General features: G+C 39.1%; 1 protein-coding gene across 9 annotated transcripts in view; it reads right to left on the bottom strand.

The window, feature by feature from the left end:
* Window positions 1-965: 965 nt before the first annotated feature.
* hmbox1b (homeobox containing 1 b) overlaps window positions 966-26,068 on the bottom strand; it is a 424,932-nt gene continuing 399,829 nt past the window's right edge. For 3 of the 9 annotated variants that reach the window (XM_064341082.1, XM_064341086.1, XM_064341087.1), the window contains exons 7-10: window positions 23,240-23,335; window positions 5,794-5,903; window positions 5,473-5,556; window positions 966-4,234 (exon numbers count right to left, since the gene is read on the bottom strand). In XM_064341082.1, coding sequence (XP_064197152.1) covers window positions 4,091-4,234; window positions 5,473-5,556; window positions 5,794-5,903; window positions 23,240-23,335 — 434 coding nt within the window. In that variant the 3' untranslated portion in view covers window positions 966-4,090. Of the gene's footprint in view, window positions 4,235-5,472; window positions 5,557-5,793; window positions 5,904-23,239; window positions 23,336-26,068 lie in introns of those variants that run through there. The other 6 variants (XM_064341083.1, XM_064341085.1, XM_064341084.1 and 3 more) reach the window with 6 other exon arrangements.

Below are 26,068 nucleotides of genomic sequence, written 5' to 3'. Positions count from 1 at the left end.
TATCAGCTGAAATGCCTCGAACTCCTCAACTACTTTGTAGAAATTCATGGGTATTACCAGCAAGTAATTGTAGGGTTGCATTGGATTCCATTGAGTTAATAGCTTTGTTCTGAAATGAACATTCATATTTTGTAATGTTAGTTAGTAGTGTAATAGTTTATGTGCTGCATGTAACAGTGATGACAAAAGGAACATTGCCAAATCGTGGTGACGTTTTGGCAATGTTCCCATCCCAACCCCGTACAAGAAAACATACGAAGTATAGAAATACATAAGTTTATTATTACACACTTAGGACACTTCATTCTGGTTTACTCCTCTCATGATTCCTCCTACCTTCACGGGTCTGTTGTGTAACGGAGAAGCGCACCAGGCAACAGGGCACTGGTTGGATATAAATGCTTGGCGTCCTATACCGTGCCGTGCTGGTCGATGGAGAAGCGACAATTGATAGTAGAATGACATGGTATTATTTTTGCAAAATTCCTGTTTTATTTCAGAGTTTAGTGTTCAGAGTACCCGTTTCTCGACTATTGTTGCCTTTCTCTTGTTGCAACGACTGAATACACATTTTATATATGGTAAAAGAAAATTTTCATAAACAGTATTCCTGAATAGACACTACTGTCCATGTGTCATTCTCCAGCAATCTTTGCATTTCAGAAAATAACATTAGTACCAAAGGAAATAACCACAAATAATTTAATTGAATTGGCTAGACTTTAGTGCAATGAAAGCGTATCAACCACGAGTCTGCTGTGTGCATTGAACGACAATTAAAACCGACGGCACTGTGAAAATAAACGTTTTCTCCAATATTTACAGTCTCAATTGCAAGCGCTTAAAAATATCTGGTAAATGAGAAATTGTCATGTTGAGGTAATTATTCGATTCCATGTTGAGGACTGTCATCCATTGAAAATATCTATACAGAAGCAAAATACTTGACAAAAAAGGAAAAACTGTTTGTCATTGATATACCTTTATTCTCTATTGCGTACAATACTAAAATAAACACAAGTAAAAAAAAAAAGTTTTCTTAAAGAAACTGTACAAAAAGTTTATTTATATATACTAGATTAATTTCAGAACAGTCTACTGTCCAATAAAGGCACTATATTCTGATATAGCAGATACAAAGATATACAGTAGAACTTTTTCAATTCGGTACGTTTTTTTAAAGAACTTTCTTGCATTCTCCATATAATGTAACAAGGACAGGTGGACACTCAGGAATGTGAGCCCTGAACCCTAGAAAACAAGATGCAAAGCACCCCCTTCAGAATCACACGGTCCGTATATCTTGCTTTAAAAATTTTCTAGGAAGAGACAGAGGGGGAAGGGGAGATATCATGGCAAAAGTTTGCACCAATTTGAAGTTGGTATTACCGTCCCATTTTCTTAGTCCAAAACAGATTGAGATTAATCTCCATGAGTTGACCTTGAGTACCCCAAAACTCATGACCGGAATATATATATATATATATATATATATATATATATATAGATTTACTTTCACAATACTATGAGCTAAACAATTTTATTACAAATTGAAAGGATATGAAATAGCTTGAAATTTTGACATGACCTTTGAAACTAAGCCTGCAATTGCGTTGCCGGGTCATCACTGAAGCATGTCTTTCTTGTGACTAATTCAGATACACACACACAGTCACCGACACTCAATACTTACCTGTTCTTACATTTAAGACCAGATTATTTGGTTTATCTCATCAGTGGTAAACATATACACTCACCGGCCACTTTATTAGGTACACAGTGGCACCAGGTGTGGTCTTCTTCTGCTCTAGCCCATCTGCTTCAAGGTTCGACGTGTTGTGTGTTCAGAGATGCTCTTCTGCATTCCTCGGTTGTAACGAGTGGTTATTTGATTGCTGTTGCTTTTCTATCAGCCCGAACAAGTTTGGCCATTCTCCTCTGAACATCAACAACATTTTTGCTCAATGAACTGCCGCAAACTGGATATTGTCTCTTTTCGGGCCATTCTCTGTAAACCATAGGCATGGTTGTGCGTGAAAATCCCAGCAGATCAGCAATTTCTGAAATACTCACCTTTCTTCCCCATTCTGGATGCCTGGTATGAACTTCAGCAGATCGTCTTGACCATGTCTACGTGCCTAAATGCATTGAGTTGCTGCCACGTGATTAGCTGATTAGATATTTGCGCTAACGAGCAGTTAACAGGTGTACCTAATAAAGTGTTTGGTGAGTGTAAATTCAACTGACTTTTAAATCCATCTAGCATTGTGATTCAACAACAGAATAGAGAATAGAAACGAAAATGTCAATACGGCTTCACAAATATCTGGCTTCTGAGGCACTGCATGTGCTATGACATGTTGCGTTCATAAGCATACAATGACATACATTATATATAAGCTATAGATAATTTTTTTTTTCCCCATAACAGTTTTAGCCTACATTACCATTTTAAGTGTGTACATTGTCCGAAAGTGTATATTGGTGTGCATCACATTCAGTCTTATATAAAAACTCCCCATCCATTGCAATATACCTATCACACCAATTAAGACATCTGTCTGGCTAAGTTTATATAGATTTGACAACTTTGCATCAGTCCATTCTTTCTCTTATGCCAAGCTGAGCTTTGCTCTCCTGAACATGGACATGTTAGAATTCCTCAGTCTGCTCAAGGAAACTAGTAGACTACAAGGGAACACAGCACCCCTGAACAGACTCCAAAACTACAGGGACACACAGGGCCCCTGGCACACTAGTAAGAACTGATCCTTGGGATGGCTGCCAGACAACACTCACATACTGAAATCACAACCATATGTCATCTTCAACTAGGGACAATATATATATATATAGCAGAGAAGTGTGGGGCAATGATTAGATAGGGAATTATACCACTGCTAATAACACCTTAGTTACATTTTAATCATATTTTACAATCGTCAACGAGACTTATAAAAGCACTGAACTTTTTCACTTTTTAACGTAATTAAAAAGGAGAACACATAACCTTTGTTCAGGCACTGTAGAAAGCTGTACTATTGTAGAAGGATCAACCTGAAGTTAAAGCCTTGGTGCTGAAAACTTGCAGCCAGTATATACCATATGTAAATTTTACATAATGCAGATCGGAGGAGATTAGAAAAATGTTGCCCCCTGACTTGCACAAAGGGGGAGGACAGATATTTTCTACCACTATCAGCGCCTTCATCATACTACAACACAACTATTGCATCTAACACTTTGAGTTGGCATCCTCAAAATGTAAATGTACTGCAACTCTTATGCTGAACACACATACCCACAAAATTGATCAAAATAGGACCATGCACTGAAATCTGACCTCTCCATGATGCAATCCAACCAGCTGCATGTTTGTACAGTCTTTTTTCCACCTGCACGTTTTAGCCTACACTTATTAGTCAACTTTGTCATTTTGGAAGAAGGCCAGGGAATCCAATTCCTACATCAAACACATCTCTTCATTTTGTATTGAGAATACAGCTAACATACAAAACAAAACAGATTTTTGAAATCTCTCATCTTGGACTCACTTCAAACCTGTTGGATGAAAATCCAACAATTATCTGTCTTCACAGGCTGCCATACCCAAGATTGTTCTTAACCAAAACTGAACAGTTCACTCACCTTGCCCTTTGACAAGCGCTGTGACAAGACTGACTAGGAGAGGCCCCCAGCATTGTGCACACACAGGCTTTAGGAACACAGCTACAGGAAGTAGGGACAGGGAGACCATGAACTCTACTGCCCCAAACGTGGTTTGTATCTCCTAGTGTCACACAAGGAGAGGGCTGGCATCTGGGTGAGATTTGTATTTAAATAAACAAGCTAATAAAAGAAAAAACCTGGGCGCAGGTAGGGGCTCTATGGAGGAAGGTGATGGTAGGGAAGTGGAAGGTCAGGCAGGGGATGGGGGTAAATTCAAAACAGGTTTCTAAAATCTACAGATTACATGTAGTTTTGGTCATTATTTAATGCCTCCACTGCAACCAAATGTACCCACAGTCACATGCTTGTCCCTTTCCCCTGCTGCTCCAAACATGCCCTCTTCATCCCCCTGCCCCACCCCTCAGTCATCTTCCAGAGCCTCTGTCTTGATGTCCCCAGAGACGGCCCCTGGCCTTGACAGGGCCAGAATAGTGTGGTTGACAGCGGCCATCTCCACGGCTAGGGAAATGGGGTCCTGATGGTCACTGTGGCTGATGCTATCATCCTGTGGGTGGAGGGGAGAGTACAGTTAGTCTGGAACCACTTCACATGCCTCCACTTCACATGTTGATTTAATGGAATTATTTGAAAATACTTTCACATTAGAAGAACAGTGGTGCAACATGAGCAATTGTACCAAACTGCTGAAAGACTTGAAAAGCAATGGAGATGCAGGAACTTATCAGCTCTGAAAGTTGAGCATTTTGTCTAATTAGACAGTATTTTGATAAGAACGTGTCAAGTGGCTGCTGACAGCCCCAGTCCAAAGGTACCAAATTACATTGTTAATTGGAAGTGAATATGCATGGCTGAATTCAATTTTTATCAGTGTATAACCATGCAAAATGTAAAAGATGGAACTGTACAAATGGCTGTTGAACACTTTGACAATAGAAAAAAAAATGGAATACAGTAAAAGATTTAACTTTAAAGAGATTGCATGAGTACAAATAAACAAGTAGTTTATCAAGAAGTCAGAGTTTGCCGTCACCCCCTCATACAAAGACATGTACGGGCATTTTGGCTACTGTCTGTTAGAGGCAGTGCATGGGTTCTTTTAAATTGCCAACATTGCTACCCTTGCCCATAATCCAAATTCAACCCCCTAGCCCCTAGTATTTCCCCTGGAGTGCCCTCAGTATTATAACTTGCTGACATCACGAGAGCCACTCACAAAGATTGTACAAAGAACTCTGGAATACCCCCCTTCAGCATGAAGCCTACATTGTTGCTGGCTCGGTCATTTGTTGTCTATCACTGAAATATTTCAAAATATTAAATTTTATTTGTATTTTGTAAATTTTGTAAATTATATTTTAAAAAGTATTTGGTTTCCCAGGAATGTATTTTTTAAATACTATTTGGGAAATTAAAATAAAATAAAAATAATTTTTAAAAATCAAATACATTATTATTAGTATTGCCTGTGTAAATGTATTTGAAAATACTTCAAATATGTATTTAACTACATTTTCAAATACAAATATGTATTTGAATTTGACCATGGTCTGTAATACATTGAAAAAATCATTACATACCCATAATGTAAAATAACTGATGCTTGCCTATATACTGCAGTTTGCTTTCTGCATAAGGTAACCAATCAAAATTGGTAAATCAGATAAATTACATTATACCATTGTGCCATAATATTTGAAGTTTTTTTTTTTTTACAGTACGATCTTTCCAGAAAAGAATTTGAAAGATAATACTTTAACAAATACCTAATCCCATAGCATATACCTGTGTTGGTGACGAGGGTTCAAGTCTGTAGAAACCAAAGGGTCTAGGCAGAGGTCTCTTTTCAAAATAGGGGACATCGCAGCCCTGAAATAGAGTGGAAAGTCGCTGTTGGCTGTTATGCATAACATTGAGAATACAATTCTAATGAATGCAGGAAGGAGAATGAGACAGTCACAGCCAGCTAATATGGACACTCATTTGTATGGGCTAGTCAGAATAAAATAGTGCTAAATATATTGCACCTTATTTAAACTGTCACACCAAGAATTTGAACTGCAGTTAGATGTGCACTGCACTGTGAAAATGGAAAGCCGAAATAACCCAGGTAGCAGCAACCTGCTCAGAGTAATCGTTGCCATCAATATCGTCACTGTTGGAGTGGCCTCCTGGGCTCTGGACATCTATCCCATGGCTCTCTAGGATTGTTGCTTCTTCGAAGAAAAAAAAAAACAAAAAAAAAAACAATTTCCATAACAGATCTGAGAATAGGCTGCATATGAATGACTAATAATTGCATACACAGACACAGTCATAAACTGGCACAAGGCTCACACACGTTTCAGTCGCACCACATTTATTATGTCTAGTGTTCCTTAACTTGCAGAATTTCACAGAGAAAGCCCATTTGTAAATGGAGAATGAACAAATACATTTCAGCCTTTCACTGTAGAGTATGACAACATGTTTCTACAGACTTAAAATGCAACAATGTGAACTGCAGAACTGTAGCTGTTCTTCACAAAATGATCATAAATACATTGATTGTCACCGTCCTTAAATGGGCCTTTGATACGGGGTTCAAATTAACGGGGGCTCAGGCAAAAATGCCCTTGAAAATGGACCTTATGCCTTGAAAATCAGTTAAAGGTGGCAAAAACTGTCCTTGAAATTTTTATTAGTGTCTTTTTTTATTTATTTATCACAAAAATGTCTGGAGGCATTAACATTATGTTACCAAAAATAGAAAAGAAAAAGAATATTACAATACTACAATAAAGAATGAAAGACGAAGTTGGTAATCCCCATGATGTTGTTGGGGAAATGACACCACTTATATAGGCAAAGCAGTATAACTGCACAATTAAAAATCAGTCTCATAAGATTACAGTTACCTAGATATTTAACCATAAATTTGGAACTTCAATTAATAAATAAAAAAATTACAAATATTAAGGATCCAATAATGAAATCAAAGATTTACGATAACCTGAAGGATATAGTTCTGGATAGGCTATTTTGAGTCAGATTCTCACGTTCCAGCAACATCAAAACAGACACGGGTCTTAATAAATTATGAACCCTTTAGCGCAAAGCCCCTAGTGGTCGGCACACCAGCGTGCCGAAATTACTGAACTCAGACATTCAGTGCTACTGCAAACAAAGTACTGAATATCATGATGATTGTATAAAATATTGATGACTTATCGCCAATTTTGTGCTAAGAGACGCTGTCGGATGACTTAGTTACATCGCCATGAATGTGTCCTGGCCACTTCCCGTAAAGGCCTTTACTATGTCGTAACACTTAGATGGGATGTCGTAACACATATATGGCCCGGCGTGTATGTACAGCTGCAGCTCTTCCATGCTGTAACTGTAACAATACTGAAAATACCTTCATAGATCAGAAACCTAATGTCCAAAAGGGTTGACCTCATTTTCGAATTCACAGTTTATTAAAAACCTGGTTTATTAACAACCTTTAAGTTGAAGCCTGTTGAACATATTAATAAGCATAGGCCTATAGTGTTACAACACTAAACAATAGAAAAATATATTAAATATATTAAGTTCAATACTTAGTCCCAGATATTGACTGTAGAATGACATGGTATCATTATTTAAAACGTTGTCTCATTTATTTCGTTACTCAGTGAGCAGCGTTTTCACTGCCGAATTGACATAACTTAGGGCTAATGTCGGGTTTATCTTGTTGCTACGGAATACGATTTTCTGTCAGCATAATGCCGGATTCTAAACGAAGAAGACTAAACGAACCCACCCGATATTGTCTTCAAATGGATCCATGCCAAAGAAAAGTAATTATTCATCCTCTCAAAAAGCTTTTACTAACAAACTTTTGGTAGCCTAGCATGCACTCTGGCTGGCATTGTCTTCCATTGCTTCCCCGACCCTCCCCTCACTGATAAAAACTAGACCCTACGGTGTGAGATTACTTGCGTCGCTATGGATGTCGCTTGCCGAAAAGAAGTTTACTAGATGTCGTAACACTTAGATTTGGAGCTCCAGCTCTTCCGCACCCCAACTAATATAAAAGTCCAAATGGCGGGCAAACAATATGGCGGTGGTCCCAATAGCACAGTTGTAGAGCACATTCAGATGCATCGGTCGATGAAGTTTTGTGTTGATCTGACTTATGGTGTGGGGGTTATGGACTTTTAAACATGACCTTTTGTTATAGCGCCACCACCTGGCCGACATAGGTGATTTGTAGTGCCTGAGTAGTGGGGGGCCAAAGGAACCCAACTACCAAATTTGGTTGGTCTACAACTTATGGTTGCTGAGCCTCAGACATTTTAGCGGAGAAAGCTTCCACGCCCCAACTAAAAAGTCAAAATGGCGGGCAAATAATATGGCGGACATAGGTGGTCCCAAAGGCAAAGTTGTAGAGCACGTTCAGATGCATAGGTCGATTAAGTTTTGTGTTGATCTAACTTATGGTGTGGGAGTTATGGCCTTTTACGCATGACCCTTTGTTATAGTGCCACCACCTGCCAAATTTGGTTGCTCTAGGACTTATGGTTGCTGAGCCTCAGACACTTTTAGCGGAGAAAAAAAAAAAATAATAATAATAACTAGACAATTCCTGCAGAAATTGTGAAGTGTGGTGGCCGCCAATGCAAAGTCGACTTTCTGTTGAACAGAGTGAACAATGCTAAGTAGTTGCTATGTTGCTGTAGGAGGTTGCAAGAGTGTTTTAGGTGTTGTCTAGGGTGTAGCTAGGTGGTTGCTATTGAGCGCTAGGCGGCTGCAAAGATGTTGCTTGGTGGTTGCTATGGAGTTCCAGACGGTTGCTAGGGAATTGCTAGGTGGATGCTATGGTGTTCTAGGCAATAGCTAGGGTGTTCTAGATGGTGGCAAGGGTGTCGCTAGGTGGTTGCTATGGAGTTCTAGGCAGTTACTAGGGTGTTGTTAGGTGGTTGCTATGGAGTTTTAAGCGGTTGCAAGGGTCTTCTTGGTAGTTGCTAGGGTGCTGCTAGGGAGGTCTAGGCAGTTGCTAGGGTGTTAGAGGTTGTTGCAATGGAGTTATAGGTGGTTGCTAGGGTGATTCTTGGTGGTGTCTAGGATATTCTAGGAAGTTGCTAGGGTGATGCTAGGTGGTTGCTATGGTGTTCCAGGTGGTTTCTAGGGTGGTGCTAGGTGGTTGCTATGGAGTTCTAGGTGGTTGCTATGGTGTTGCTAGGTGGTTGCTAAGGCGTTCTAGGCAGTTGTTAGGGTGCTCTAGGTAGTTGCTAGTGTGTTGTTAGGTGGTTGCTATGGAGTTATAGCCGGTTGCTAGGGTGTTGCTAGGCATTTGCTATGGTGTTCCAGGTGGTTGCTAGGGTATTCTAGGTGGTTGCTAAGGTGTTGCTAGGTGGTTGCTATGGTGTTCCAGGTGGTTGCTAGGGTGTTGCTAGGTGGTTGCTATGGTGTTCTAGGTGGTTGCTAGGGTGTTGCTAGGTGGTTGCTATGGAGTTATAGCCAGTTGCTAGGGTGTTGCTAGGCATTTGCTATGGTGTTCCAAGTGGTTGCAAGGGTGTTGCTAGGTGGTTGCTATGGAGTTCTAGGTGGTTGCTATGGTGTTGCTAGGTGGTTGCTAAGGCGTTCTAGGCAGTTGTTAGGGTGCTCTAGGTAGTTGCTAGTGTGTTGTTAGGTGGTTGCTATGGAATTCTAGGCGGTGTAGGGTGTTGCTAGGTGGTTGCTATGGAGTTCTAGGTGGTTGCTATGGTGTTGCTAGGTGGTTGCTTGAGTTCTAGGCGTTGCTAGGTGTGCAAGTTGTATGGGTTCTAGGGTTGCTAGGTGTTGCTAGGTGTTGCTAGGTGGTTGCTATGGATTCTAGGCGGTTGCTAGGGTGTTGCTAGGTGTTGCTATGGAGTTCTAGGGGTGTAGGGTGTTGCTAGGCAGGTTGCTATGGAGTTATAGGTGGTTGCTAGGGTGTTGCTAGGTATTCTAGGTGGTTGCTAGGATGTTGCTAGGTGGTTGCTAGGGTTAGGTGGTTGCTAGGGTGTTCTAGGGGTTTCTAAGGTATTCTAGTGGTTGCTATGGTGTTGCTAGTGGTGTATGGGTTCTAGGTGGTTGCTAGGGTGTTGCTAGGTGGTTGCTATGGGTCTAGCGTTGCTAGGGTGTTGCTAGGTGGTCTATGGAGTCTAGGCGTTGCTAGGGGTTGCTAGGTGGTTGCTATGGAGTTCAGGTGTTGCTAGGTGTTGCTAGGGGTTGCTAGGGTATTCGAATGGTTGCAGGATGTTGCTAGGTGGTTGCTATGGAGTTCTAGGTGGTTGCTAAGTGTTGCTAGGTGTTGCTATGGAGTATAGCCGTTGCTAGTGTGTGCTAGGGTTGCTATGGGTCTAGGTGGTTGCTAGGGTTTGCTAGGCGGTTGCTATGGAGTCTAGGCGGTTGCTAGGGAGTTCTAGGTGGTTCTAGGGGTTCTAGGGTGTTGCTAGGTATCTAAGTGGTGCTATGGTGTTGCCAAGGTGCATGAGTTTGGGTTGCTAGGGTGTTGCTAGGTGGTTGCTATGGAGTTCTAGGCCGTTGCTGGGGTTGCTAGGTGGTTGCTTGAATCTAGGTGGTTGCTAGGGTGTTGCTAGTGGTTGCTATGGAGTTCTGCAGTTGCTAGGGTGTTGCTAGTGGTGCTATGGAGTTAGGGTGCGGGGTGCTAGGGGTTGCTATGGGTAGTGTGCTAGTGTGTTGTTAGGTGGTTGCTATGGAGTTCTAGGCCGTTGCTAGGGTGTTCTAGGTGGTTGCTAGGGGGTTGCTATGGAGTTCTAGGCGGTTGCTAGGTCTTTACTGAGTCCAATGACGCGACCCATAGTTCTCTATGACAACCGGTTCAAAAGTTATGAAATATCAAACATCGGCCAATCAGGAAGGGGGGCGAGGCTGATCTACACCAATGGATAGAGTACTCTCTACCATGTCCAATGAGGCATTGCACAATTTGTGGGCAATTTTACACCATAGAGATGAATGGCAGAAATGTTAAAATCTAGAGAGAGACCAGAGTACTGCTGCTAGAAGACAGAGCATTGTGACATCACAAGGGTGAGAAGACAGAGCATTGTGACATCACAAGGGTGAACATTCCGCCATTCGTTCCCTATGGGGAAAAATTGCCCACAAAAATTCAAATTTTTCAAAAACCGTGCAACCAATCTTTCCACAAAATAGCACACCATTCCCGATGAAGCCGCTCGATTTGACATATTGTACGTGTATGTGGTGCGAAAACTCTGGGAGGAGTAGCGGTCCAAAAAATGGGTGGAAAGAATAATAATAATATGTGCAACTAGACAATTCCTGCAGAAATTGTGTGGTTTCCGCCAACACAAAGTTGACTTTGTGCTGAACAGAGTGAACAGTTTCTGTAGTATAAGCAGAGACAGAGTATTGTGTACATGCTATACCATCACGGCAACAAGTTTATTTGCGACACATATATTCAGAGCTAAATTATCCTTTCATCAAAACTTGAGATCTCAGTGTTTTACTCGTGGTATGCGGTGACGGCGAATCATAAAGCTAGCTGGCATGTTCAGAGGGTCTTGGAAAAATGTCTACACTGCGTGATCGCACCATTTAAAAAAAGCAAGACAGGGCTAGGGAGATTAATTTGATTGATTTATGATTTTGCGTGAATTTCAGCTCATTTTAACCACACAACTAAAAACATTTAATTGGGCTGTAATTCAGAGTCTAATCTGTTATCTCTGAGACCAACTCATAGACAGAGTAGCCTATTACGTGTTAGCCGAGCCGAATTTCCAAGAACGAAAACGAGGTGAGAAATATGTGTTAAAATAGATGCATTTCATTTTAAATACAGCTTCTGTGAATAAGTATCGGCTGGTAGCCAGTGGTAGTCAGCTAGCTTCTGTAGCAGCAAGGGGTGAATCAACAACATGCAACTGGAGTTGTGTACTTCAGCAAACGCGTTGGGGTGAGAAAGCGTTGCTTTCCCTGCTACAACAGACTGAATGGTCTCATTAGAGCTGCATTAAGCAAAGTTGCCAGTGCGCTGGGATATTAAATGGTGTTACAAAATTAAATTCTATTCATTTTAAATACAGCTTCTGTGAATAAGTATCAGCTGGTAGCCAGTAGTACTAGCTTCTGTTGTAATGAGGTGTACATCAACAGACAAGCGGAGAAGTGTACTGTAGCGTTGGGGTGAGAAAATGTTGCTGTCACTGTTACAAAGAATGCGCAATGCATCTATAATGAGACGAACCTTTCGAATACGGTGGGATATAGAACGGCATTACAAAAGTAAAATGTGACATATTATACATAGTTAGAAAGCTTATTCTGTCACCTGTTGGATCGATGAAGTGTAGATCAAGCCAGTTTGTACTACAAAGTTACAGAACACTCAAAGCAACATACAGTGGTATTACAAGCTGACGTCTTTTTCTGGAGTAAGACCGGACCAGAAGCTTCTACACACGTGTTGTTGACGGCGTTGTTGCACTTTTTAGTACAGTCTGGCTTGTTTGAGAATTTGTTTATTCAGTAGGTGAGAGTATAAGCTTTCTAACCAGGTATAACAGCACGTCTATTTTTGGTTTTGGAATATCGTTTTTTTAGGTCAACCGAAAGTGCTCTCATTATCGCATTAAAGCCATTCACTCTTTGTTAGCACTAGCATTCAAAGACGCTGGACCTGACGAAACGTCGTCAACGAATTTGCGTAATATCTTGTGAAATACTATTATTAATGAGGACTTCTGGGTATGCCTAAGCCATATGTTTGTTGATATACCTAGCTGACAGCGTTTTCATGTGTAATTTTTCATTTGGAATACCGTTTTATCGCGTTCACTTCAGCATTCGGCTATATCCTTTCTGGTGGCTAAGTCGCCAGGAAACCTCGTTTGAACAACACAATCCATGCATGTACGTCTTCGTTAAGGTCTTATCTAAATTGTGGTATAAAGCATTTGAGGTTTACGAATGTGTGTTTTCTGTAATTACGACAAAAGAGAGATATGCACCGCATCTGGATTCTACATTTCCTGTAGATGCTAAGCCGACCAATGCTGTAACTTCACCGTTCGCATATGCATGACGTCACGTTCTCCATTCGTCTCTATGGGAAAAAATTGGGCATAAAAAGTCATATTTCTCAAAAGCCATGCAGTGAAACTTTCCACAAAGTAATAGCACACCATTCCCGATGAAGCCGGTCAATTTGACATATGGCACGTGTATGTGGTGCGAAAACTGTGGTCCAAAAAATGGGCGGAAAGAATAAAATAGAATAATAATAATAATATGTGACAGGTGCTGGTGTTTAGGTCCGCAAGTAGGGCAAGGTCATTTTTCAGTTTTTTACATATTATGAAAGTGCAGATTATAAACTTTCAAATGATGTGTCATACATTGAAATAGTTAAAGAAGATATGCTTATTTGAATGTTGGTACTCCTAAAATCAAGTAGCAGAGAAAATCCCCTTGAAAGATCTTGAACTTTTCACACTTCTCACAGGGAGATAATGGGTGGGAACAATAGCTAGTTAACTCCACCCCAACCACTCCCCCGCTAGAGTACCTGTAAATCCTTGTCCATTTAGGGATTACCATATTTAAAGCTTTATAACTCCAGATGTGAACACCACAGAGACTAGAAAAATGTCTTAAATGAAGCAATACATTTGTACCATTTATAATACTAGCTTAGATTACTTTATATTCATAATTTTGTAAGAAATAAAGTGCCACAAATGCAATGGTCAAGGCAAAAAATCTAAAATGAATTTGCTCCTTTTTTAGTTCGCAATGAAATACTGTGAGATTGCGGGTTAAAGTATACATATCCTGGATCAAAAACTTCTTGACCACAAGTTCATAAAATCTAAGGGTGGATATGTAGAACTACTAAAGATCTATGAAGCAAAAACTAAGCAGTGTACCCAGCATCTCCAAATCTACCCAAAATGTCTAAATTATTAACACTGGTCTAAAATAGCTAAGGGTCCAGAAACAAATCCAAAATCTCTCCAAAAAGGAATATAATGCTTTTTGTCCATTGTAAAGCATATGAACCCCTTATGAAGGTTTAAGATGAAACATAGATATAATTTCAACATTACATAATACCACTAACCTATTTAAAGACACTCAATTTCTAAAATAACGTATATAACCTAAATATTTTGAGCAGTAATACTTACATAGCAATCTTATCTATGTTCAGTAGATGGAGACACAGACAGTAAATCAATGACAGTTCTATTCACTTCTGTTTTGCTCCAGAAAACGATGTCAGATAGGTCTATCAGCAAACATATGGCTTAGCTATGCCCAGATGTCCTCAATAATAATGGTATTTTCCAAGGAATTACGAAAAATCGTTGACAATGTTTCGTTAGGTGAAACGTCTTTTAATGCTACCATATATAGAGCGAATGCCATGGTAAGAAAATGTTCGGTTACGCTAACGTATAAAACGCTATTCCAAAAGCAAAATTAGACATGTTATACATCGTTAGAAAGCTTATACTCTCACCTACTGATTGAGCATCCGCCATTGTAGCAACCTCACAGAGTAAACAAAGCTACTACACACGGCTTTATTTATGGGCGGTGGCTTGACTGAAACAAAGTGACAATAGCCAACAAAATCGAACATGCTAATTAAACTGCAACCCCTTCACGCCTCCAAAACCCGGCTGTAAGAATCACTAAAACAAGCCGACTTTGCTGACAAATTATAAGTATTTAGTGACCCTAAAAATGTTGTTTATTCTATTGAGTGACTTCTTCAACACTTTAACTTTCGTAATATGAAAAAAAGGAAAACAGTAAAAAAAAAAAAATTAAAAAACCTTTTTTGCCTCCTAGCGCGATTTCAAGATTTGCGACTTGCAGACCTTTTCTCCAGCACCCGTCACATATGTGCGATAATATGTTGCCTCAGGCAACCACACTAATAATAAATATGTGCGATAATAATAGTGTGATTGCCTAAGGCAACCACAGTAAATAATATGTGCGATAATAATTGTGTGATTGCCTAAGGCAACCACACTAATAATATGTGCGATAATAGTAGTGTGTTTGCCTAAGGCAACCACACTAATAATAATAATAATAATAATAATAATAATAATCCAAACAGACACAATAGGGTTCCACCAGCTTCGCTGCTTGGACCCCTAATAATCCTAACAGATACAATAGGGTTCCACCAGCTTCGCTGCTTGGACCCCTAATAATCCTAACAGATACAATAGGGTTCCACCAGCTTCGCTGCTTGGACCCCTAATAATCCTAACAAATACAATAGGGTTCCACCAGCTTCGCTGCTTGGACCCCTAATAATCTTAACAGATACAATAGGGTTCCACCAGATTCGCTGCTTGGACCCCCAAATATGGAGTTTCACAGCGCCACCATTGACACTCTGGTGGTTCATTTAACAAGTACCCCCCCTCCCCGCAGTCGCATCTGCAACTACACCCCCCACCCATGACATAATGGACAATATTGTCTATCTTGGAATTCATAAAAATATTCTTTCACCACTAAAAAATCTTCCGTCATAGCAACAAGATAAACCTGACCATAGACCTAAGATATGCCAATGCAGCAGTGAAAACGCTGCTCACTGAACAACGAAATAAACAGCAAAATTATTAAACATACCACCATGTCATTCTACAGTCAATATCTGGGACTAAATATTGAATAAATACACAACCTTACCATTGGTTTTACGCGCAGAGCTGTCCCTTTTGAGACTGACTGGTCATATATTGTCTTGGACAATCTGTTTGTGAAATATACGCGCATTTGTGATGCCTGGATACCTTCCAAAATAGCTGTGGGTAATACCACACGTTTACGGCGTTGTTGCCCATTTTAGTACAGTCTGACTTGATTGACAAATTCATTTATTCGATAGGTGAGAGCTTTCTAACGATGTATAACATGTCTAATCTTACTTTTGGAATAGCGTTTTTTAGGTCAGTGTAACCGAAAATGTTCTTATCATCGCATTCACGTACATGTTCACTCTGTGGTAGCACTAATAGACACTGCACCTAACGAAACATTGGGAATGATTTTTCGTAATTTCTTGGAAAATACTTATATTATTGAGGACTTATGGGCATAGCTAAGCTCATAAGCTAAGTTTGCTGATAGACCTAGCTGACATTGTTTTCTGGAGCAAAACAGAAGTGAATAGAACAGTATCATTGATGTACTGTCTCTGATTCCATCTACAGAACATAAGATAAGATTTCATCTTTGCTATAAGTATTACAGCTCAACAAATTTCAGTTATACACGTTATTTTTTTAATTGATTGTCTTTCAATAGGTTAGTGGTATTATATAATGTGGATTTTTCACACAGTAATGTAAGCATTAGTAGTGAAAGTTTTTGTGATGCATGAAACAGTGAAGACGAGAGTGTTGGAACATTGCCAAAACGTGGTGGATGGTTGAAAATTGTTTTCATATCGTCTCATCCCCATACACAGGGTTTTCGTCAGAGTATTGCAAGCCCGGCGGCCCGTCGGGTCTAAGTTGACCCACTGCTGGGCCTACGCATTGGGGAATTTTTGTTTAAATGTATTTTTAATATGTTTTTAAAACTATAGTTACAGTGGGGCGGCTCGATTGGAAAGCTCCCCAGTGACATCTGTTGGTTAAAACGTGAAAGCGTTATAGGAAAACAGCAGGTCCGAGATCAGTGTTCTTTACCTTCATTGTGCGTAGAGTGACTTTCAACACTTGACGCTTCCAACTATCACCTAGCAAGCCACCATTTCTTATTTAGTAGACTAACTAACCTCGTTACAAACTGTTTTATCACTGCATCCCGTCGGTAAGTACATTCTTTTTATATTAACTTAAGCAGTGTGTAGGTAAAGTTAAACTAGTAGCATGAACGTAACGTTCGATACATCGTAACATTGCATGACATTAATTGCTATCGAAATAACGAATTCACTTATTTATTAATAACGTTAGCTTGATGACATTGATTTGCACAACAAACGTGGTCATTTAGCTAACTTAGCTAGCTAGCCAAATTGTTTTGCAATGCACATCTGCCGTAAAAACATGCTGGCTTCGATATGCGGAATAAATAAACTCGGAGGCATACGATTCCAATGAATAGGACAACTTGGAACCGGTTCTCGATTGCCATCCCTATTTAAATGTGCCCAACATTCCAAGGCTTGTTGTAAAATTCAGTAGCTAATCAGGACTTGAATGCAAGTTTTTTGTAGAGTGCAAAAACTTTGATATTTATTTTAATTTAATTTAATTTAATTTCTTTTGGTGTTGTTGAAAACACAGCATTCCAAGACTGTACATTGTTGTCAGATTCTTTGTAAGACTCTGCTATGCTGTAAATAGTTGTTGATTTTTAAAAAAAGTGTGTTGAATAAATTACTTATTTGTAACATTCACATTACGTAGTCATATTTTCAAATCTGCAGTCAGCTTTTAGCACTGATTAATGTAGGGCCCTATGGAATCTGTGTTATAGCTTTTTAAATTCTCCAGTCTGGGATTCAGTCCGTGATTCTGTTATGACAGAAAATATAGGGCCCTACCTTAATGCTGCCATCAGTCTGTTGCTGGCCTGCGCCGGGCCCCCGTCAAAAAAGACACTTGGCCGTCGGCCCCTGTCAAAAGATACTTGCCACCGAGCCTAACAACATTTTTTGGGGGAAATCCTGCAGGATTGTTAAGCATCAAATAACCCCCTTGATTGTAAGGCTAGCTTTGCTTGTTAGCTACCTACAAATGTTTTCTTGCAAATCTCAAAGATTTCCATTTCGTTCTCTTTGGCGGTACCAATGGCGAGAAGCTGTAATTGCAGGTGTGTTTCTGGACCTCACTTCCCATAGATCCAACCAGATCCAACCAGTGTCGCCTGTGTGACGTCAGTCGGTTGGCACCTGGGCCACACCAACTGTAACACTTACTATTTACTGAATAAAGTGGTTGTTATAAAAGTAATGTTATGTACATACTCATTCATTGTCTAACATTAGGCTAACTTCAGCTGTCTTTACACTGCCGAGCCGGGTTAAAATGCTGTAGCAGACCTGGGGTAGAATTAGTGATTATCAATTTCCACAAACGTTCTTTATCCCTCTGGGGTCGGGAGCTCCGCCGGCGGAGCTCGACAAGATGAAATGAACTTTCATTTCTATTTGGATGACACGGATGACTGGACGGTGTCATTTCGAACAGCGAACTGATCCAGCTGAGAATCAACTTCATGAGTAAGTATATTTCTTATCATATTGGTAAATATGTGTACTGTATTGCAACATATCTCTGTGTTTGTAGGAATATCCAGCAATATGCGCGTTTGTAAATTCCCACACTACAAACTATTCAAACTATTTATAGGCTAGGCTCTCTGCGTCTGGTTGTGTTAGAAGAAGCAGGTAGACTGTATTTTTTTTGATCATATTGGTAATAAATAGCCTATGCCTGGTGTGTAGTGGCGTGGCTAGGATTCTAAAAGTTAGTGTCCTCGCACAATCGATATTAGCATACTGTATGTAAGTTCGGGAAATAGCAATAAAATAACCACTTAGCTAAACAGACTTAGCCTACTTCAGACTGAGGCATTGTTATTGATGAGTTGCGTGTAGTTGAGTTGGAATATCTATGTTTATTTAGTTAGCTAATGTTGTTTAGTTGATAGCTTGTATTATTTGTAAATGTGTGCTGTATTACATTCTCTGTGTTTGTAGGAATATTCACTAATATGCGCGCTTGTAAATTCCCACACTACGAGCGATTCTAACCACCATTCTGTATCTCAAAATTATAGGCTACCTCTCTGTGTCTGGTTGTGTTTGTTTGGTTCTTTGTTTGTATATGATGTAACTGTCACATTTCCTAAGTTTTGTTTTCGTTAGTTAGTGGTTTGTCCCTATTTTGTAAAGCACATTTAATTTTCACCCGTTGAAGGAAATGTGCTATATAAAAGTTTGATTTGATGTCACATTTCCTAACAATTTTGTTTTAATTATATTTACAGAGATGCTGATCAGGAAACCCGGCCTAGTTCACCACTAGCTAAGAGGCCACGCAGGCGTCGCAAGAGTACACCAGTCTCATCTCATCTTCCATGCATATAGTTTACTTCAATAAATGTTCCAAAATCAAAAGATGTCTTTTTTTCTGTCTTCTAAATGGCTCATTGAGTCTTTGTCTTAGTGGTGGAAGTAGCGGCCAGGTGTGAATAGCCTACTTAGCTGGCAGGTCCTCCTACCCAATGTATATTCATTACAGAAAGGCCATTTGCCCTCCCATTCTCACCTGGTGTTGAAAAATAGTAGTCACAACACTAACTTTTAGCAATTTATTTTATATTTCTCATTGGATTTGCTAAAATATTTTGTCATCTTCTGATACCCAAGACCTTGATGAACACATTTCAGTGATCCAAAAACTTAGATACTATTGTTTAGTGTGTTTTATTACAACATTCCTGTGCATGTTCAAAACTGCTGTTTAGAGTTTGTGTGTTTTTAGAGCAATTTACAATCCGCATATGATTATGACCTACTTACTGCTATGACCTACATATTATTGTAGCTGAGTTTGTGCTGAAAACAGAGATATGAAACACTTCGGAATCACTGCATATAAAGTTGATGACTGCATGGCACAATCACCAGTGTGCCTCATTTTACCCTCAGACCCCACCTTTTGCCCGGTATGAACATCTTTACACTGCAGAGAAGAATTTGCGGGATTCGCTGTGGCTCGTGCAATTATGTATCTCGTGCACAATAAACAGTCTTTATTTCGTGAATGATTGTTGTGATATTTTTGAAACAACTGCCTTGCAAAATGTTACCCCTGGTGTTTCTGGTTTTGCTCGCTAAACTGTTCGAGAATAAAGCTGAGCTGGGTGTTAAATTAGCAATCAGAACAAGAAGAATAAAACAAAAACAAAGGAGGCTGAAGGAACATATGAGGAAGCGTAATAAAATAATAACAACGCTAATCCATATTGCCGTATTCTTTTATTTAGTTTTCTCCGCCTTGACATCTTTACACAGAAATCAGACCCGGCTCTGCTCCACCTATACCCCGGCTTTATGCCTATCGTTATAATATATTGATGAACTTGATGGCAATGTAGATAACGGAAACGTTAAGGCCAGTTCAGATCAATGACAAGACAAAAAGGTTTTAGAATGTTGCAGAGAAAATTGCAGCGGTGTGAACTGGTTAGTTGCAGAGCATCTGAAGCCGTTGCCTGGAGTCTCAAAAGACCCACCTTGTCAAATCGCCAAGTGCAGTTTTAGAACGTTTACAATCAGACATCTTGGAATTTTGCAAGTTGCATCCAGTCTCGTTGCGAATCATTGATCTGAACTGGCCTTTAGTTAGCTACTTTGCAACGTTGCAACAAGGTAGCATTGCATTCGAGAGACGGTTTGCAAGGTCGGTACCGGTCGTTAGCGTTAGCTAGCGTTTTTTTCTAATTGTTAGCTGACATTAGATTGTGTTAATTACATTAGCTAGCTAGCTAAAGCAATATTACCTGATATGAGAGATGGATACTGTGCGCAACGCTGTCTAAATGTTGCCTTTCTTGAAGTGGTCCAGTAGCTATGGCGTTAATTGTGCAAATAGCTATGTAATTTAGTAACGTTACATTGTAATCAAATGTAAGACGAAATCTACATCAAAATAATATGTCCTCTCATGTTACACAAAAATGTATTAGGGTTCCATAACCCTCCCTTCCCCCCCTCTGTTATTGTAACGCTAGCAGACACCGGAAAAAACAGTATGCTGCTCACAGACAACAGAGTTGAACAGCGAACCTGATGCGTTAGCTCCACCTATCCTCTCTGGCGGACCAACCACTCATGGGTGATGGAAAACGCGTCACTAACTATGCGCCGCTTGTGATTTTTTCCCGGGAATGTCGCCACAGACACCCAGTTCTTTAATCATAAATAATAATAATAATATAAATTAATATAATAATAGGCTCAATCACCATTGTGTTACCTAATTTGGCGATAGATAGTGACTTAACCAACATTTATTTTAATTAAAATCTTCGAGATTATTACTTTAACGTCATGTTTTGATTTTGAACGAATTAAACTGAACATAGCCACAATAATTTTAACCTGGCAAGCTGGCTAGAAAGTAATGAATGTACTATTAATTTTAGCTGAAACGTTTTTTATTAGAACAAGCTTGATATCTTGCTATTTTCTTGCTAGCTAACATGAGTAGGATTGCAAGCATCATTTATAATTTAAACAGGCTAGCTTTGCTTTTTAACTAGTTACCAATGTTTTCTTGCTTTCTTTGTTTTCTTTATGTTTTGATTTATTATTTTAATACATAACATATTAAATGTCCAAATTGCCCCAAATAGTTTCAGGCTAACCATTTGCTTTCTAGCTATGTTAAATTGTAATTTTGTAGATCATACTTGTACATATTTAGACAATTTGCATATTTGCATAAAATTGCAGTTGTTGTGTAGTTAATAAATAGGCCTGGAAGATACATATAACATACCTATGTAATGTCTTCCAGCCTATATTTAAAAAATAATAATCTAATTTATAATCTTTTCAGGGGCATTATTGAAATATTTTTGAGCAACCTCCGCTGCACCAGGACCATCTACCTCGTCAGCTGACATGACTGCTGCTGAGGGAACATCAGCAGAGACTTCAGGGGCATCTACACCCCTCCTCTGGACTTGCCATTATTAGTATAAACCATGAGGTTGGCAGACAGACGTCTTACGATGATGTCATTGACGATTTTGCTTCAAGAAAATCAAGGAGACACAGATTTTGAGGACTTTCTCACTGATGTTGGATGGTGGTGAAAGGATGGATAGCTATAGTTTCTACAGTAGTCTATAGCTGTTGTTTTGTACAATAGTTAACACTTAGTAGTGTTCACTATTTATTTTGAATACTTTGCACTCATATTGATTGTTCATTGCTGTTTGTCAAAATATTTTTGTTTTTATTGGTGTTCATTTGTCATTGTCTTTACTTATAAACCGTGTTATGTGCAAGTTTGTTGCTTTTATATTTCAAATATGTTGACCTTATTATTTATTATTTTTAATACTTTGCAATTGTTAATTGTTTCTTAACTTCTCAAATTGTAATATATTTTTAATATACATTGTTTTCAGATAAAGTAAGAGATTTGTTGTTAATTCATTTCTAACTAACAACAATCTCTAAATTGTTAATCTCTATTGAGTGTGTGTGTGTGTGTGTGTGTGTTCATTCAATTATGAGCAGTGTGTGAGATTTGGTGGTTGCGCTGGGAGTGTTTTGGGGCCACAAACAAAATCTTGTTTAGGGCCACCAAAATCCAAAGCCGGCCTTGCACAAATGGATTATTCAAGGCAATATATGACCACTCAGTCTCAAAAGGGACATCTCTACGCGTAAAACCAATGGTAAGGTTGTATACATTTATTCAATAATTAGTCCAAGATATTGACTGTAAAATGACATGGTTTAATTTTTGAAAACTTTGTCTTATTTCATTATTCAGTGAGCAGCGTTTTCACTATTGTATTGGCATATCTTAGGGCTGTTGTTGGGTTTATCTTGCTGCTATGGCGGAATGCGATTTTTGAGTGGTGAAAGAATATTTTTATCAAAGCCCAGATAGACAATATTGTCCATTATTTCATGGGTGGGGGGTGTAGTTGCAGATGCGACTGCGGGGAGGGGGTGCTTGTTAAATGAATGACCAGCGCGACAATAGTGGCACTGCGAAACTCTGTATTCGGCATAGCTGAAATAAAACAAAGCGTTTCTGTTTTTAACTCATACTTTGGTTGCGGGAGCAATGAATGTCTGAGTTGAACAATCTAAGCCCTGTGGATTGAACCCTTCTTTGATCAAGAAAGATTTTTAGGGACAAAACATGGAATGAACACAAAACTGCAAATCCTTTTTTACAAATCTCAAACTACAAATTGCAAAATACAAATCTCAAGCTGTGGACACAAAAACAAATCATATTGGCACTATTTTCCCGTGTAGTAATGGAAAAAAAGTCCACACATGCATGCACCAATCAGAGTTATGGTACCTACAGCCAATCAGAGGAAGAGGAGGTCACAACCAATCAGTGAGCAGCAAGGAATAGCCTTTTGCGGCCCATAGCGGAAAATAGTGCCAAAATGATTTGTGTTTTTGTGTCCACAGCTTGAGATTTGTATTTTGCAATTTGTAGTGAGATTTGTAAAAAAGGATTTGCAGTTCTGTGATGCGTAAAACATGTTTTGTGTGTCCACAGCTTGAGATTTGTATTTTGCAATTTATAGTTTGAGATTTGTAAAACAGGATTTGTAGTTTTACAATGCGTAAAACACGTGTGAATTGTGTTTTGTGGTGCACAAAACACGCGTGAGTTGTGAAACACATGTAAATAATATTGGCACTAAATTCACTCCATAACAAAATGTGTGTGGAAAGGGCTCAACCCCCACGTGCAACAGTCAAACAGAAACAAACTACCGCCCCCACCACCCTGGGCTGATACATTACCAATATTGGCTCTTCTCTTTATTTCCTTCCGTCTGTTGGCGAACCAGTTGTAGACCTTGAGGGATGTGACTCTCTCCACATCAGACAGCTTCTTTCCTGAAGACAGTATATACCATAAATTGTTAAAAACTATATCACACCATTGTACATTATTTTTCTGAATTTAATATTAGGGGTGAACCAACTGATCAGAACCAGCCAGTTTTCACTCCTTCACACGTGAGGATGGCCAAAAGAGACTAGCTAGGTCAATCACCGAAAACCTAGGGTTGGCCTATTCTAAACTGCACTCCATCAGCAGTGGTCTGCACCCAATGAACTGTACAAGAACTAGAACGGAAACATGGTCACATGGTTCCATTCAATTCTATTCAACTTGATATTTCCGCATATGGCACCACCTCAAGATAGCTGCCATAGCCCAAAAATAGAATTATTGATGAGTCTGCCATGTATTTCCTATGAGTGTAGTAGAAATTCATTGAACTTGCCCCAGAGCAAATTATGTGCCAAAGGTTCACATTGTGGTAATCAATAGAAACAGGCAATAACATTCTCAAATTGTCCTGGATCAAAACATTGTCTAGGCTGAACAGAATAGAAAAAATATGACCAATTAAAGCCGCAAGCGGCGTTGGGAGGGGTCCAAGCATTGGCACTATTGCGCCCCCTATAGAGAAATTTTTAAATGGCTTTGTCCTCACGACCATATACCTTCACCCAACATATCTACTGAATATCATGATGAGCAATGGATTGGAATTTGTGTCTGACGTAGTAAAATATTGATGACTTATGGCCAAATTTGTGCTAAGACATGCTGTCTGATGACTTAGTTGCATCACCATGGATGTGTCCTGGCCGCTTCCCGTAAAGGCCTTTACAATGTCGTAACACTTAGATGGCCCGGCGTGTATGTACAGCTGCAGTGTTTCTGCGCCGCAACTAAAAAAGGAGCCTCACTAGTGTTGTCACGATACCAAAATTTTGACTTTGATACTGATACCAGGTTTAGTATCACGATACTCAATATTGAAATGATACTTGAAACTTAAACGATGCTGATTCGATACTCGGTACCTAACGATACTGAAATTACCTTAATAGATCAGAAACGTAATGTCCACAAGGGTTGACCTCATTTTCGAATTCATGGTTCATTAACAACCTTTAAGTTGAAGCCTCTTCAACATATTAATAAGCATAGGCCTATAGTGTTACAACACTAAACAATAGAATAATATATTAAATATATTTCAAAAATTAAACAGTTGTAAACTAAATAATCTTTAAAACAGGTCTTTCACCTTTAAATAGATTTAAAAACAGCATATTTTAATAACAATACAGCATCTATCTATAATCAAATATTTCCAAATTGGAACACCTATTGCTAGTGAACTGAGTCGAAGCCTGCGCTGTATCAGCAAAGTGAAGGCACAAGCACACGTCACCTCACTTGGCAACCTTAGTTGCTACTGCCATCTAGCGAAGATTCTGACAAATTACACTTTTCATCCTCTCAATCAGTAATGCGGGAGACACATTTCCCTGGGTTTAACATTTGACTCAAAACTACCGAACGTCAGAATATTCTAATACCGAACAGTTTCTTTTTTAAGGACCGAAAAAGTGCTGAAGTTTCGGTATACGGTGCAACACTACGTCAGACACATATTCCAATCCATTGCTCAGCTTAGCAGAGAATGCACATTTCAGAGCGCCTCAGAGACAGATAGGATAATAATACATATTTCTTATAGCCTAATAAATACGACATTAAAAAAAACGAAACAAAAAACGAAATATCAACTCGACATCCCTGCTAGCATGCGTGCTGCACGAAGAATACCTTATTCTTTATTTAGACATTGGCAGACTACAGCATTTGCATCTTTTGTTTATATTCAATAGTAAATGCAACGAGAAACTGCAGCTGTAAACACAAGAAAGTTTGTGATATTATGGTAACGGAATGAAGCGGACTACATATATAGGCTATATTTACCGTCATTGTTTTATTATACCAGCATGTTTTCGCGCGTTTGCAGAGAAACTCAATTAATATCAATTAAAATGGTTTAGCTATTTCTCAGCATAATGACGGATGGAGATGGAACGAAAATAATTTTCAACCGTCCACCACGTTTTAGCAACGTTCCAACACTCTGGTCATCACTGTTCCATGGGTCACAAAAACTATTACACTAACGCTTACATTGCAGTGTAAAATATCCACATTATATAATACCACTAACCTATTTAAAGACACTCAATTTCAAAAATAACGTATATAACCGAAATATTTTGAGCAGTAATACTTACATAGCAACATGACATTTTATCTGTGTTTAGTAGTATAGAGACAGAAAATCAATGACAAAGTCCTATCGGCTTCTGTTTTGCGTCAGAAAACGATGTCAGATAGGTCTATCAGCAAAGAAATGGCTTAGTTATGCCCCAAAGTCCTCAATAATAATAGTACTCTCCAAGAAATGATGAAAATCATTGACAACGTTTCGTTAGGTGCATTGTCTTTAATGCTACGCCACAGTGAATGCGCAAGTGAACGCGATAAGAAAATATTCCATTACGCTGAGCTATAAAACGCTATTCCAAATGCAAAATCAGACATGATATACATCATTAGAAAGCTTATACTCTCACCTACTGAATAAATGAACTGTCAATCAAGCCAAATTGTACTAAAAACGGCGACAACGCCGTAAGCAACAGGAATCACAAACGGATTGTCCAAGACAATATATGACCACTCAGTCGCAAAAGGGACATCTCTACGCGTAAAACCAATGGCAAGATTGTATATTT

Source organism: Anguilla rostrata, chromosome 6 (assembly GCF_018555375.3).
Source record: "Anguilla rostrata isolate EN2019 chromosome 6, ASM1855537v3, whole genome shotgun sequence".
Taxonomy (NCBI): domain Eukaryota; kingdom Metazoa; phylum Chordata; class Actinopteri; order Anguilliformes; family Anguillidae; genus Anguilla; species Anguilla rostrata.
Note: the sequence above shows the minus strand (reverse complement) of the source record. Positions and strands in the feature narration are given on the sequence as shown.